This window comes from Argiope bruennichi, chromosome X2 (genome assembly GCF_947563725.1).
Source record: "Argiope bruennichi chromosome X2, qqArgBrue1.1, whole genome shotgun sequence".
NCBI lineage: Eukaryota > Metazoa > Arthropoda > Arachnida > Araneae > Araneidae > Argiope > Argiope bruennichi.
This window is the reverse complement of record NC_079163.1, coordinates 44,231,939-44,245,679: the sequence shown is the minus strand read 5'-3', so window position 1 is coordinate 44,245,679 and position 13,741 is coordinate 44,231,939. Positions and strand designations below refer to the sequence as shown.

General features: G+C 28.0%; 1 protein-coding gene across 1 annotated transcript in view; it reads right to left on the bottom strand.

The window, feature by feature from the left end:
* The window catches only part of LOC129960815 (glutamate decarboxylase-like), a 50,358-nt gene that overhangs the window by 36,229 nt on the left and 388 nt on the right, over window positions 1-13,741 (bottom strand). The window contains exon 2 of the mRNA XM_056074473.1: window positions 1,837-2,076. Coding sequence (XP_055930448.1) covers window positions 1,837-2,076 — 240 coding nt within the window. The remainder of the gene's footprint in view (window positions 1-1,836; window positions 2,077-13,741) is intronic.

The window sequence follows — 13,741 nt, the reverse complement described above, 5'->3', positions numbered from 1 at the left end:
TTGATGATTATCACAAACATAAAAAAATAAAAGCTGTCTCCCATTGGAGCATTTTGTTAACTAAATATAAAGTTAGATTATTTAAATTTTGTCATATATTAAAGCATTGTGAAAATATTTGTCAATGCCTAGAGTTACTCTGCATTGATAAAGATTGGAATAAAAGATTTTCTGATTTCAAACAATAAGTCCTGAATATATCCCATTTTTTATGTACTTTTCTTTAAAAAAACTCCTTTATAATTTTGATTTCACATGAATGAAATTACGATTTTACATGAAAAGTCAAATCTCATAGGAAACATATGAAGTTTTATCTAAGACACTAAAAAAGAAAAAACTATTTGGCGAAACTTGGCGAGAAAGACGATTGGAGAGGGTAAACGGAGTTGAGGGGTCCATAATTGGTCCATAAATAACAGGCCTCCCGCGACGTCCTAGACCCGTTATTAAATCTCGGCGAAGTGGTCCCCTTCACCGAATAATTGGCTGATTGAAAGGAGAACCCTTGGCAGGGGGAACTGTTGCGCGGCATTTAACAAGGTACCAAATCTCTCGTTAGTATTAAAAAAACAAACAAATTGTCACGTCCCCACTGTCAAATCTATGACTCACTCAAGATTTTAACATAGTCCTGCTTAGGATGGATAAAAAAAAAAGTAAGGTACTAATTTGTATCTTTTTGTATTTGAAGCTAATACTTTAATCATCTAGTGCAAATAGAATCAGCTGAATATCATAGCCTTGTAAATTTAACAAGATGTTAAACTTCTTTTGGGTGCAAAAAAACAAAAAACACCCTGCTTATCTTGTTATATCTAAAAGGCTTGTTTAGCGTTATCGAAAAGTGTTAATTAGGATAGATTCAATGCTGAAAAAATATAATGATTTCGATTTTTCTTTCATATGGGCGTAACAATCAATGTAATTATAAAGAATCGTATCCTTTTCTTCTTTTTTCATTCTATTGCATCTTTCTTCGGGGTTTTTTTAAAGATTTCATTTTTCAGTATTGAACATAATTTGATATGAAGCAGGATAGTACCAGTCGTGTTGAGAGTCCGCAATTTTATGTAACCTATTGTAACATGTTTAAGTTTATATGGACGACCAGAAGATAATGATGTCAAAATGCTTTGTTATTTTGGGGAATGTTTGTAAATCAACTAATTTAAAAGAGAAAATAGATTACATATTAACTCTCAGAACCACAATTGTACTATAGAAAGAAGCTGCAATAAAGAAATGTAATAAAAATCCTAAATTACTCTGTCTATTATCTTTATATTATACTATTAAGGTTAAATAAGGAAATATAAATTGTATTAGAATTTTTACTCGTATGTATTGACTATAAAATCTACCAGTTTTGAAAAATGTACACATATCATAATTTTTATGTTTCAGTTTGCTGTTTATATTTTAGTCTTATTTCATGATATCACCTGAAAAGAATATTTTTAATAAAAAAAATTTTCTATTTATCTTTGGTAAAAATGGAAAAAGTATTGATGCATTTAAAAGTTCTCATCATTATGATTTACTCTTTTGTTCAGTCTCACTATAAACGCCTTATTCCTTTTCATTTGTTTAATTAAAAGTGCATAATTCCCTTTTGTAGACATATAAGAATCATCAAATAAATTAATCTAACAAAAAGTTTTCAGGCAGGATATTAAATTCTAATCTTTTAAAATACCGACAAGCTTATTTTTATCTAAATTTTATTTTTGAATATTACTTGTTGTGTTAGTTCTAAAGCAAAAAGTTGCATCGTCATTTTTATTACTTGTAAATTTTATAAGTAAAAAAGCCATTTTCTAAAAAGTTACGTACCAGTTTTGACTTGGTATTTGAGAGTATCTTTGCAATCAACAAGCAGTTGATCAAGATTTAAAGGATCATCTGGAATGTCAAGATCCAGGACTTCCTTCAGTTGACTGGGTTGGTGGAAATCGAGAATTTTCGACGATCTATCATTTGTTTTGCTGATGAAATCCCACAGAATGTCAAACACTCTTTGAAGGAAAGCTCTTGTAACTTCTTCGGCATCTTTCTTGCCAAGAGGTAATAAATCTTTAAAAGAGAAAAAGAAGGAAAAAAAATAAATTAGTTAAATACTCAAAAGGATTTCAAATTCTTATGAACAGGATACTTTTTGTTAGTTGAATCGAAAGTTTTCAAAAATATTTATTGCGGCGATAATGCATCTCATCAAAGAAATAAATCTTATAAGGAGTTTTGTTCATTTGCAAGAAATATTATTAATTTAAAGATAACTCATATTAACAGTTCATAGAAAATCACAAGTGCTTGCTTCGATGGCGATAATGTAATATTGTTTCCGTGAATTTTAGAATTCTAAGAATTCCATGAGTGTAAACAACTTCCATTTTAGAAAGTTTTCTTTCACAAAATACTAATTATTGGTATTTTAAAACTAAATTCTATTCCAATAAACTCTGTACTCCTAGGAGGGTATAAAGAGTTATTTAATTTAACATAACGATGCATTGCTATCTAACAATGACTATAGTTTTAATTTTAGAAAAAGATAAAACGGATAAAAAAATTATAATGTGAAAACAGTAAGAGCAAAAAAATGTTTTTAAAAGTCAGTACAAAGTGGTAAAAACAATATTCGTTAACTAAAAGACAACTCTCTGCATTCTGTTCTGCAACCTCTGTAAAACCATTTACTCAGCATTCTGTGTTTTTCTGCTGGTAAAAATATATCCAGAGATCATAGACTTAATGATCACATCTTCAGATAATCTTTGTTTAATCCCTTAACTGCGTAATTTTCTGTGCTATCTAATTAGATGACATCTTTGATTTTGGAGCAATTGTTGTTGTGACTTATGGCACTATACAAGCCCGCTGACTGTTATCTGTCATCGATTTAAGGCGAGTGAGCGTCTCTTGTTTTTTAGTAGCACCAACTAAGACCAAAATTGCGACTTAGCTACTTCATGCGTCACATTCGCTTGCACAACCCCTTTCTACAGGGGGGCACATTCACACACCTCACAGATGGAACACAGAAGAAGAACAACATGCCAGAATCCGGGACGCCCAGATCATAGGGAATAAGCGCTACCCCTATGCCAGAATGCCGGCTGGAATGGTGTTATAGTATTGATTCAACTAAATGTCCATGTAACACTTCACATCTTTATGGGTCCGACGTAATTTATATATCGAATTATAATGTTTGTGAATGATTTAGTTTAAGCTGAATAGTAGAATACATGGTTATTCGATGCGTGAACCACATTCAGTGAGTTAAAAATTATAAAGTTATTATATACATAAATGCGAAGAGTAAAAAGTCGATATCATTAAATATTTATAATTAAAATACGATTAATCTAATAATCGTAGTAAAAAAAACTGTTGTTGAATGATTGATTAAATAAATTATTTGAAAGTAGAGCTTTATTGAATACGAGAGTTTAGCATTTTAGCATGCTCGATGAGGTTTTAAAAATATTTCAATTTTTATCCTTATTTTTATTTATTTTATTTCTTTATTTTAATTTTATTTCAAATCATTTAATTTTTACTTTTTAAATTTTTTTTAATTTGAAGTTTAAAAATCTTTTTAGTTAGTGCTTAAACAGGAAAAAAAAAATTTGCGCCTAACGGATAAAAAATCTTCGATTTTAAGAAGCTGAAAAAATACGTTCGTTAATTTTAGACTTAATTCACTTGGTTTTGCATCATCATTATTTTTTTCAATATTTTCAAAATCTTCATTTATTTATTTATTTACTAATTTCTTTTAAAATGAAATTTAAATGCGCTTTATACGAATAAACTAGATGTGATGAACGAAAATTAAAACTTTAACATATTTCCCTAAACAAATATTTAGCTTTTTTAGTTTCAAAACAGGAGAATATGTAAGCAAATAAATCTTTCCAAAAGATAATGTCAATGTACATTTCTCCAATTCATCTTTTAAATGAAAAATGTGTAAATTATTTGCTTTTGGATTTGATTTATTCCAAATATCAATTTAAATCATTTTGATATTATTTAAGAATGAACAAAAATTTATTTAAATTCCGTTTTTAAAATAACATATAAATAACATTGAATTTCCAAATGTCTAGTTTGATGTTAAAAGATGTGTTGAAAAGAAGTTAATATTGTTAGTTTGTCAACGAATGTCAGCAGATTTTAAAACCTTACACACACTTTTTGCTTTCAAATTCCATATTCCTTAACTCATTTTAAAGAAATGAAATTTTAATATAAATCTATGTATGTTCAATGGTAATAAATTTGCATACGGCTCATTCCTAGAAAAAAAGGTAAACGCTTCAGCTAATTATTCTAATCATAGCCAACATATTAAGAATAGAAAAAATCTACTTTTAAGTATAATCTTAATATAAAGAATTTTGGAAAAAATAATCCTGTTGAAGAATAATATGCGATACATAGGAATTAAATACCGATGTTCTTTCAAAAATCACAATGTCATCTGATAGAGTTTTCAACTACATCAACTGTTGGTTTACACTTTTCATTTTAATGAAGCTTTATTATTCCCTTTTATTTCTCTCCAATAGAGCAAGATCTGGTTTTCCTGTCTTGATTCCAATGTGATCGATTGATTTGACAAGGAATTAGCTTGAAATTTCAAAATCACAAGGGAATTTCTAATATTCATAATAATACAATTGAATAGGTTGCACAACAAAATTCCAAAAATGTCATAAAAATTTCAGAGTTTTTCAAATGAAAATTTATAAAATGACTCTAGCGGCTGTGGAAATAAATCTGTTTCCGACTACAGTTTTCCCAATGTTTTGAGTTTTTTTATTACTCTGAAGTTTTTGGATGATATCTTTTTTTTTTTTTTATTCTTTAAAATAAACTTTAGAAAAAAATTCGACATTTTAAATGTACCTTCACATATTTGATTCTCTGAAAATAATCTAATAATTGTTCAGAAATTGTATGAGAATACTTATAATAATTAGTATATAGAATTTAAGTTTAGTAACATTCATTCAATTTATTATCTTATATTTGCAAGTAACAGATTTTTTTAAAAAAATTATGAAAGTTTATATTCAGACTTAAAGAATAAGTCAGGTATGCAGAAACATTTTTTTTTTTTCAAATAACATGGGATCTCAAATGCAAAGATTAATTATCAAAAGGAGCTCTTTGAGTTTTGATTCCATTCTTTCAAGTAAAAATGACTCGTTTCTGTAAACTCGACCTACCCGTACAATTTGTAAGCGAACTTTTGATGAACATTGTATTATTATATACTATTGAATTTATTCATCGTAAATAAGCACATTAGCGATTACAATCATGTGTCAAAGTATGTTTCAATAACTGTTTGATTTTATATTTTGACAAATTTAATGGGGAAGGCTTTGAAGTATTGACTTCAATGGAAAAGATGCAAAGCAAACATTACTAAAACTAATAGAAATAGCAATGATTAACTAATAATATTTCTTATTGTTACTATTACCTCTATAAATTACTGTAATTTATACGATATGTTTGTAAGAAAATGGAACTATTCTTATCTCCAATTGCCAAAACTAACTACCTGTTGTTTTCATTCTATTATTTTCTTCATATTGACTTGGAAAAAAAGACTTTTATTTATCCTTTCCCCTAACAACATGGCTTTCCGAGAATCAATTCAGGGCACTCGGGAGCTTAGGTCTAAACGTCAAACAGCTTCTGGCCATGAGAGATATCCTGAATACGCTTCAAAAGGTCCCCTTAGACACCAATAAGACGAACCAAAAAAAAAAAAAAATCACGACGAGTACAAATCACTTTGGGTCCCCGTTTAGGCAGTGGATTAAAAGGCTCGCTGTTATCTAAATACTCGTCATAGCCCTCGGCAGGCTTTTCTATGGGAAAAGTAGGGGGGATTATTAGACTTTTCATAACTGCGGGAGATTCCCAGTAGAGTCTGCTCTAAGCGATAACGCAATGGCCTTGAGATTTAGCGGCTCTGGATGCTTTTTTCCTGCCTCTCTACTCTCGGTGTAGGGAAATGAGTTTTACAGAGAATGCAAAAAGACTGATTTACAGTACTGAAATAGTTCATGCTTAATACAATATATTATTTTTTAAAAAGTTTTTAATGCATTTTGAATCAAAAATTTGAATTGGGTGTTGTATATACACTTATTGAAAAGTATTCATACATAAAACTAGCATTAGAATCAAAAAGCAATACATTTTTTTAAAATTGTGACTTAAACATAATAATCCTAACATGCATAATTTATTTAGTTTTAACTTAATCCTTAACTTCTCTAATGCATTTTTAATCATTTATAATAATATGTTACAAAAGAATTATTTTTATCAATAAATTTAATGAATCCTTATTTTAAAATATGTTTTTTATCATTATTAACAAATCAAATAATAAATCAAAAGGGTGCAATGAAACTATTATTAAAACAATTCATCAAATGAATACTGGCTTTTTGAAAAACATTTGTTTTCCAATAAAAAGAAAAGAACATTGAGCGCAAAAATAAAAAAATAACAAATCCGGACTTAAAATCACTAGTCGTTCAAGTATATGATATTTAAAGAAAACCGAATTCCATCTCTTCGCTAAAAAGTATTTTCTATATCAATTATTAAATGAAATGGCAATCAATCAATTTAAGAGCTTGAAACAGGTTTATTTTTAAAAATGTTTGTTTATATGATATTCATAGCAATAGAAAGCAATGCATGAAGACATTTCACCTAAGTTAATTAACATCAGTTTTTATTTAATCCATTTTTCCTTCTGCGTCACTTTTCACTTCAAAGAATGAAAAATTACATTCTGTATATTTATGATAATGTGCAAATTTTACAAGCCAGGAAATCATTCATGTTCAGTACTACCCAAATTTGTAAATTTGAACTTCTTTTCAATTCTCTTGTCTTCTTTCAGTTCTCTTGTTAATTCTTCAATAGCACATAATTTTATAAGTGTTAAAGTGTGACGATATAATAGTGTTGCATTTAAGTAGTAGTTCGTATTTTTGAATCATTATAAGAATTTATTTGTAAGCATTATACATAAATAACAATTTAAGAAAGCACACAATTTTATTCAGAAGATTAAAAAAATCTCCCAAGATTGGAAGAATACCAAACTTAGGTAAGTACCAAAAAAAACCTTTAAAAAATGAAATAAAAAGGTTAAAATATTTAACAAATTCTTTATTGAATTGAATAATTATGAAAAAAATCAATTTACCGCATCGTTTGCAAAATTTAAAAAAATAATTTTAAAATGCAATGCGAAATTTAAAAAATCGTCTTCAATAATAATAAAGTTTTCATGAGAATAGCGTCTGTGCAAGCTGTATTAACTATCTGAGTCATTTATTCCAAGTTTAATAACGTATCCGGTTGAAATTCTCTCCCTTCAATGTTTGAAGAAATATACTCTACCGAAACAATAACGATCACTTTCTATGTAAGCAAGTCAAATACGAAATGTACAATGATTTGCGTCATTTATTCTAAGTTTAATAAAGTATCATATTGAAGTTTCATCGTCGTAATAAAGACTGTTTGAACTAAACCTAATCTGTGTACAGAGAAAACATACCTCTAAAGACCCTAGACATCATTGCGACAAAATAGTATTGACCAAAGTCATGTAAAACGTAGGGGAGAGATTAAACTGCCTGGGGGACTGATTTCCTGTATCGAAAAATGATCCACCGTTGCGGTCTCCTTTCCACTGTTCCCGGTCGCAATAAATCAGAGGATTTTCTGAATATCCCTTCCGATCCCTTCTCCCCATGGTATAACCCCAACCCCACATCTCAAGATTCGATCTTAATTGAATGACACTGGGAAAATCTATGAAGGCCCTGTCCACTCTTCAAGGTATGGGGAAGGTGAGAGGTCAAGAAATGGTCGCTCGTTCATCCGATTAGCCAAGGTGAAAGGTGAAACACACACTCTCTTAATCCTTTCATCATTACCTTAAGCTTCTCAAGCATGTTATTCACTCCATAGCTTATTCTTGGTTCTGTCCTGTAGCATTTGATTGAATGCTAGAATAGAGAGTAATCTATTTCAATTACTATTAAGAATCGTAGATGTTCCAGTTGACGTATTTTCCTTTAATATCTTTGCCATGTAATGTATATAGATAGAAAATTGTAACTGCGGCAGAAAAGGGCAGTAATATTTTTGTATATCTGTAGCAAATATACTAGATTGAAAAAGGGAAATATTGTTAAAACGCTTTCTACTATATTATTTTATAAAGTTGGAAAGGAGCTTCACATACGTTTTGCATATATGATAACAGGATTAGTCTTCGGAAAGTATTAATAAAATGAAATTCAGATTATCTGTACTGATCATTCATCGATTCTTCTCTGAGTTTAAGCTTCTATTTTCAGTATTTCATAAATAAAGTGTTTTCTAGCAGAATTATTGGAGATTATGACTGAGATAATCAATAAAATCAAATAAATTCTGCTCGAATCATTTACAAGTACTCAAAAAGACCTAAGGGAAACATCTTTATTGAATAAAGAAGAAATAAATCACAAGAAGAAATCTAAAAAATCACATTTATTTATTAATAGGGACATAAATTTAACATTTTTTGTTATTTAACTTCAATAAACTAAATACTTTGGCGTTAAGAGCTAAAGTAAGTACTTTCAAATATGTTAAAATTGTAACTGGTGGGTGATGAGAAGTAACTATAATTTAATGATTCATAAATGTATGTATTAAAAATATGTATAACATTTACAAGAACTGTTGAACAAATTAAAATTTCCCATACGTGCCTCAGTATCATTAATTTTCGGTATTAGGTGTTAGAGCAAAAGGCTAAAAACATCTGGTCATTGAAGATTTATATATGTATAAGATTGTATTGCTTACATCTTTGGAGATTTTACAATCATAATAATGTTAGTTTAAATTTAAAAAAATACTATTATCAAAACTCTTATGAAAACATATCTATGAATGAATGAGAGAGGATTATCTAATTTACCATCATCTAAAAGTTTCATACGTTGACGATTCTTGTGTTTCTTGTAGCTTACAATAACTTTTTTTTAAACAGATTTTTTATCCTTCATTTAATATTTTATCCAGTAAGGCAAGATTTGCTAATATTTTATTGAATATTTGCTTGGAAACTGCAAAAAAAAAAAAAAAAAAAAAAAAAAAACATGCCATCCAAAATGATGGATTGAACTCTCCATCTGTATTCAGCGATATCTTGAGATTACGTGAAGTGTCTTGCAATGAATGAATCTCGAATAATCTACAACATTTTTATCGTCATGATTAAATTTCTTTGTTAATCAGATGCACATAATTCACAAGATTAATTTCTGTATGACGTGGTGATAAAAACCTCTTTTAATAGAAGTGCTATCAATCTTTATGTAACTAAATGAAACACATGAAGGCAATACTATGTTTTACGGCATTATGTTTATTATTTATACTTTTCTAGTCACAATATAATTACAAATTAGGAATTTTTAAAACAAATAAACTCTAAATTGTTTTAAAATAAGAATTAAAATTGTGATTATGTTTATTTTACATTACAAAAAAACTTTTGCATTCAAAACTTTGCATTAGAAACAAATTTTTTCAAAAACCCAAATTTTTTTAACACTATAAAAGATAGATGTAAAATTTAACTGTACATAGAAATAAAAAAAAATGAAGAAAAGATTACAATATTATTTGCTATCATTGTAAATATTATTATATTTCTGCTCCTTTTTTTATGTACCGTAAGAAGGAGCAGAGATATAACGATACTCATTGTTTCTGATTCTTTTTATCAAGAAGGAGCAGAGAAACATCATGTATGCTCTATCTTGAAGAACCATCCATCACAGAAAAGTATAGGAAGACGGAACTGGTCAAATGATTAGAAAGGATGCCTTAAGTCTCATACATACGAAATTGCACTTCAAGAAGAAGTAGAGACATAATGCTAATCAAGACAATAGCAAACAATTGTTATATTGTATAATAAATCTGGATGGTGAAACTCCTTTTTTTTTTTACCTAATTTAATCCACAGCCTATCGTTACCTAATAAGTTGAAATTTATGTCTTTATTTTTCTCAGATCCCCAAACAGAAAAATTTCGAAATACGAAAGGTATTAACAGTCCATTCATGACAGAAAATGTAAGCAATTTCTAAAACTTTTAGCAATAGGTAAAATCGGCAATTCCTAAAAATTGTGACTGGCTAGCTTCAGAAATATAACATGCTTTGAAATCATCAGTATAAATGAGAGCAATTTATTGAAATATTTTTTTTTTTTTTTCAATCTTCCATAAAAGAAAAGAAAAATGTCAGGATATCAATAGTTTTAAGTTTGTATTTAAATTTTTAAAATCATCAATACTAAGGTCGGTTAGGATAATTGGAAATGAATTTTACAAACTTTGTCACTTTTTTTTCGATTTAAAATGACCGCATGAGTTTGAAAATAGGCCTATAATTTATGTAAACGTATAATCGGGTTCTGGAAGGCTCATTGAACTTTGCTTTTTTTCAAATTAATTTCTTAATTAACCATTCTCAGTTATAGCCACGTTCATAATTACCCCAATATGTTCCCAATTACCCAAAAGACCATGGGTGATTCAGAACTCTTATTTTGTCTTCAGATCATAGTAACAAGATGATATGAAGATAATACATTTGAAATGGTAAGAAACTATTTCTTATTGCCTCAGACTTTATTTTACTGCCAGTTCCCAACTCCACAAAAATATTGCTTTTTCACTGTTTTTATATTAATATATATTTTATTTCATGGGGTATTGTATATAAACTATCACCACTATATAATGTACTTCAATCTGAAGTTATTTTTAATTATTCTATCCTCGTTTTTGCCAGAAAAATTCGGGAATCAAAACTTTATGTAACTAAAAATTAATGAATTTTATGAAACAGGAAAAACAAATTTCTAAGGCTTAGAGACTTGCTTTAAAATGAGTAAAGATAAATAGAAACTTAGTAATAGAAAATATAATTCTTTCTTCAAGTAGAACATTCAAACTTTTTAATCAATTAATTTTTCTTTGACATTTAGGCTTTCCAGAGATGTCTATTTCCACGAAAATATCTGTTCGATATTTTCGAAAATATCGATTTGATTCTTATAAATCGTAAACTATCATTAATCACCAAAACAAATTTAGATTTTGTTAAATTAGTGTTCTTTGAATCTGTCGTATTCATTTGACGTGTGTCACCTTCATCAATCGCTCAGACTTGAGAATAATAGATCTTCATTCTGTCACTTCAAACGCAACGGGTCACAGGATACAAATTTGTTGAAAACTCAGCTATGGAGAATTCAATATAAGCCACATCCTCTATCTCCAGAATCTTCCTTTCTTGTTGAAAATAGTCAAAATAATCATCTTCAAATTTTCAGCATTGAATTTTCTTCTACTTCGTCGTCAGCTTTTTTTTTATTTTCTTCCATACATGACGTCATACAGCCTCAAATAGTTCCTAATTACAAACTTCCATTCATGAAAATAATATGTATGTAAATTCTTTTAAAATGCCAATTGTTTATTTGACACAAAATAATAAATTTTATTAGAGGGAAAAAAAACCCTACTGGGTTCCTAGATTTAATGTAATTTCCTATCATATAACAAATTATTCCAAAAGCATGAAAAATAAAGATTTTTATTGTTATAAAACATATCTCTGATTAATCTACGATGAAATTTGTCAAGGATAACTGAAAAATTGAATCTTATTTGTTATTTTCTACATATCCTAGAAATATATAACTTTTCATCCGAGAAATATATAACTTATCTCTTACTTAATAATCATCAGATAAGATTATTCAGAAAGCACTCAGGAATAAAAATAAAGATTTCTTTATTTCATAAAGTTTAATTCAATTTTTTTTCCGCCTTCTTCTCAAGAGAGAAAAATCCATTCTTACTATTCCCAAACTTGATAGAATTTCAATCTTCTCTTATACTATCTTTCTAATTCAAACAAAAGAGGGCGAAACAATGGAATCCAATTGGCCATTGAAGCGTCAGTAATCCCGCCCTCGTTAATAAACTACGTAATGTAGGATTAGTCCGAGTATTCGTGTCTAATGAAATGGACAAGGATTACGTCACTTGGCGGCAACTAATTCCTTGTTCTTGGCTATTAATGGAATTTATTTTAACAAAGAAATGTTAAACTGCAGTATAAATGGAAGGACAATTGTTTTGTTCGTAGTTAATATGCGCTGTAAATTAGCCATGATTACAGTAAGTTCCATTATATCTTAAATATTTTATTTCAAATAATAAGCAGGAAATTACAATAATAAATTTTTAAAAATCTGTTTTGATAGTCATTTCTAGCTTTATATAAAATAATAAGAATAAATTCTTTATAAATATTTTCTAAATACATCGATCTTCTGATCTTAGTTACATTTCAATATTAAAGATTTACAGCGGGAAATTTACAATAAATTGCATTCAGAGTTTCACCTACAATTTTCTAGTTATATCTCGATGGAAAAAATCAATCATGCTTACGTTAGTTACATAAATACGTTTCGCTGTGAGAAGACAATAGAAGGAAATATTTCTTTTAAAACTATAACAATGTTTAATAGATGAATTTAATGTTATTAAATATATGATCTATGAAGAATCAAAGAAAAATTAAAATTAAAAAACGATTTTATAATCAAAAATAATTTTTAAAAATTTCGAATTCATTTTTAAATTCGATTATTCCGAAACTATTTAATAGTTGCAGAAAAGTCTCTGAAAATGTAACTTCTATTAATATGATACACAAAAAAAAAATTCTTAATTCATTTTGAAATTCGATTTTTTTCAAAACTGTTTAACATTTAAATATAACAAAAATTCAATAAATTGATTAAGTTTCATATTTAAATAATATCTCTGATGCTTGATGATGATAGATGAATAAAAAAAATAGAATTGAACTCATTTTTTATAACAAATATATTAATATAATTAAATAAAAAAATTATAATAACTTTTTCGTTAATAATTTTCTTAAATCAATCAGAAAGCTCAGACGAAATGCATGATGAAGCTGAAAAAAATCATAGCTGAGATGTTTCTGAGCCTGCCCACGCATTGGATGCATGAAGGTTATTTGAAGGACATGAAGCAGATGCCTATGAAATTCATCCACGACATCCATCTTTTACTCTCGACAGTGAAATTAGAAGTGAGAAAAGATCAAAACTCATTTTTAAAGAGATAAACAAGTTCATTAATATCTTTAAACTTTAAAACTGTTAACTTTTTGACATGTTATATGTACTTTGAAGCGACGAGTTTATTTTATTAATTTGTCATAAATAACAAAGCATAGGAGAAAAGGAAAAAAAATCAACTGCAATGCAGAATCAACAGATTATGTTAGGATTCAATATAGAGAAGACAAATTACTTATAGAAATTTTCTCAGTTGGATATAATTTTTAAGGCATAACTTTTTAAAGGCTATCATATCTTCAAATTAATTCTTGATATAAATATAAAATTAGTTATAAAACCAACTTTTATCATATTATTTCTTTTCATTCAGTTTATTCTCTACTGTTTAAGGACATAATTGAACAATTATTCTGTTTTAAATTATAACTGTACTGTAAATAAACTTGATCATAATTTACTACCAAAAAACGATATTCTTTGG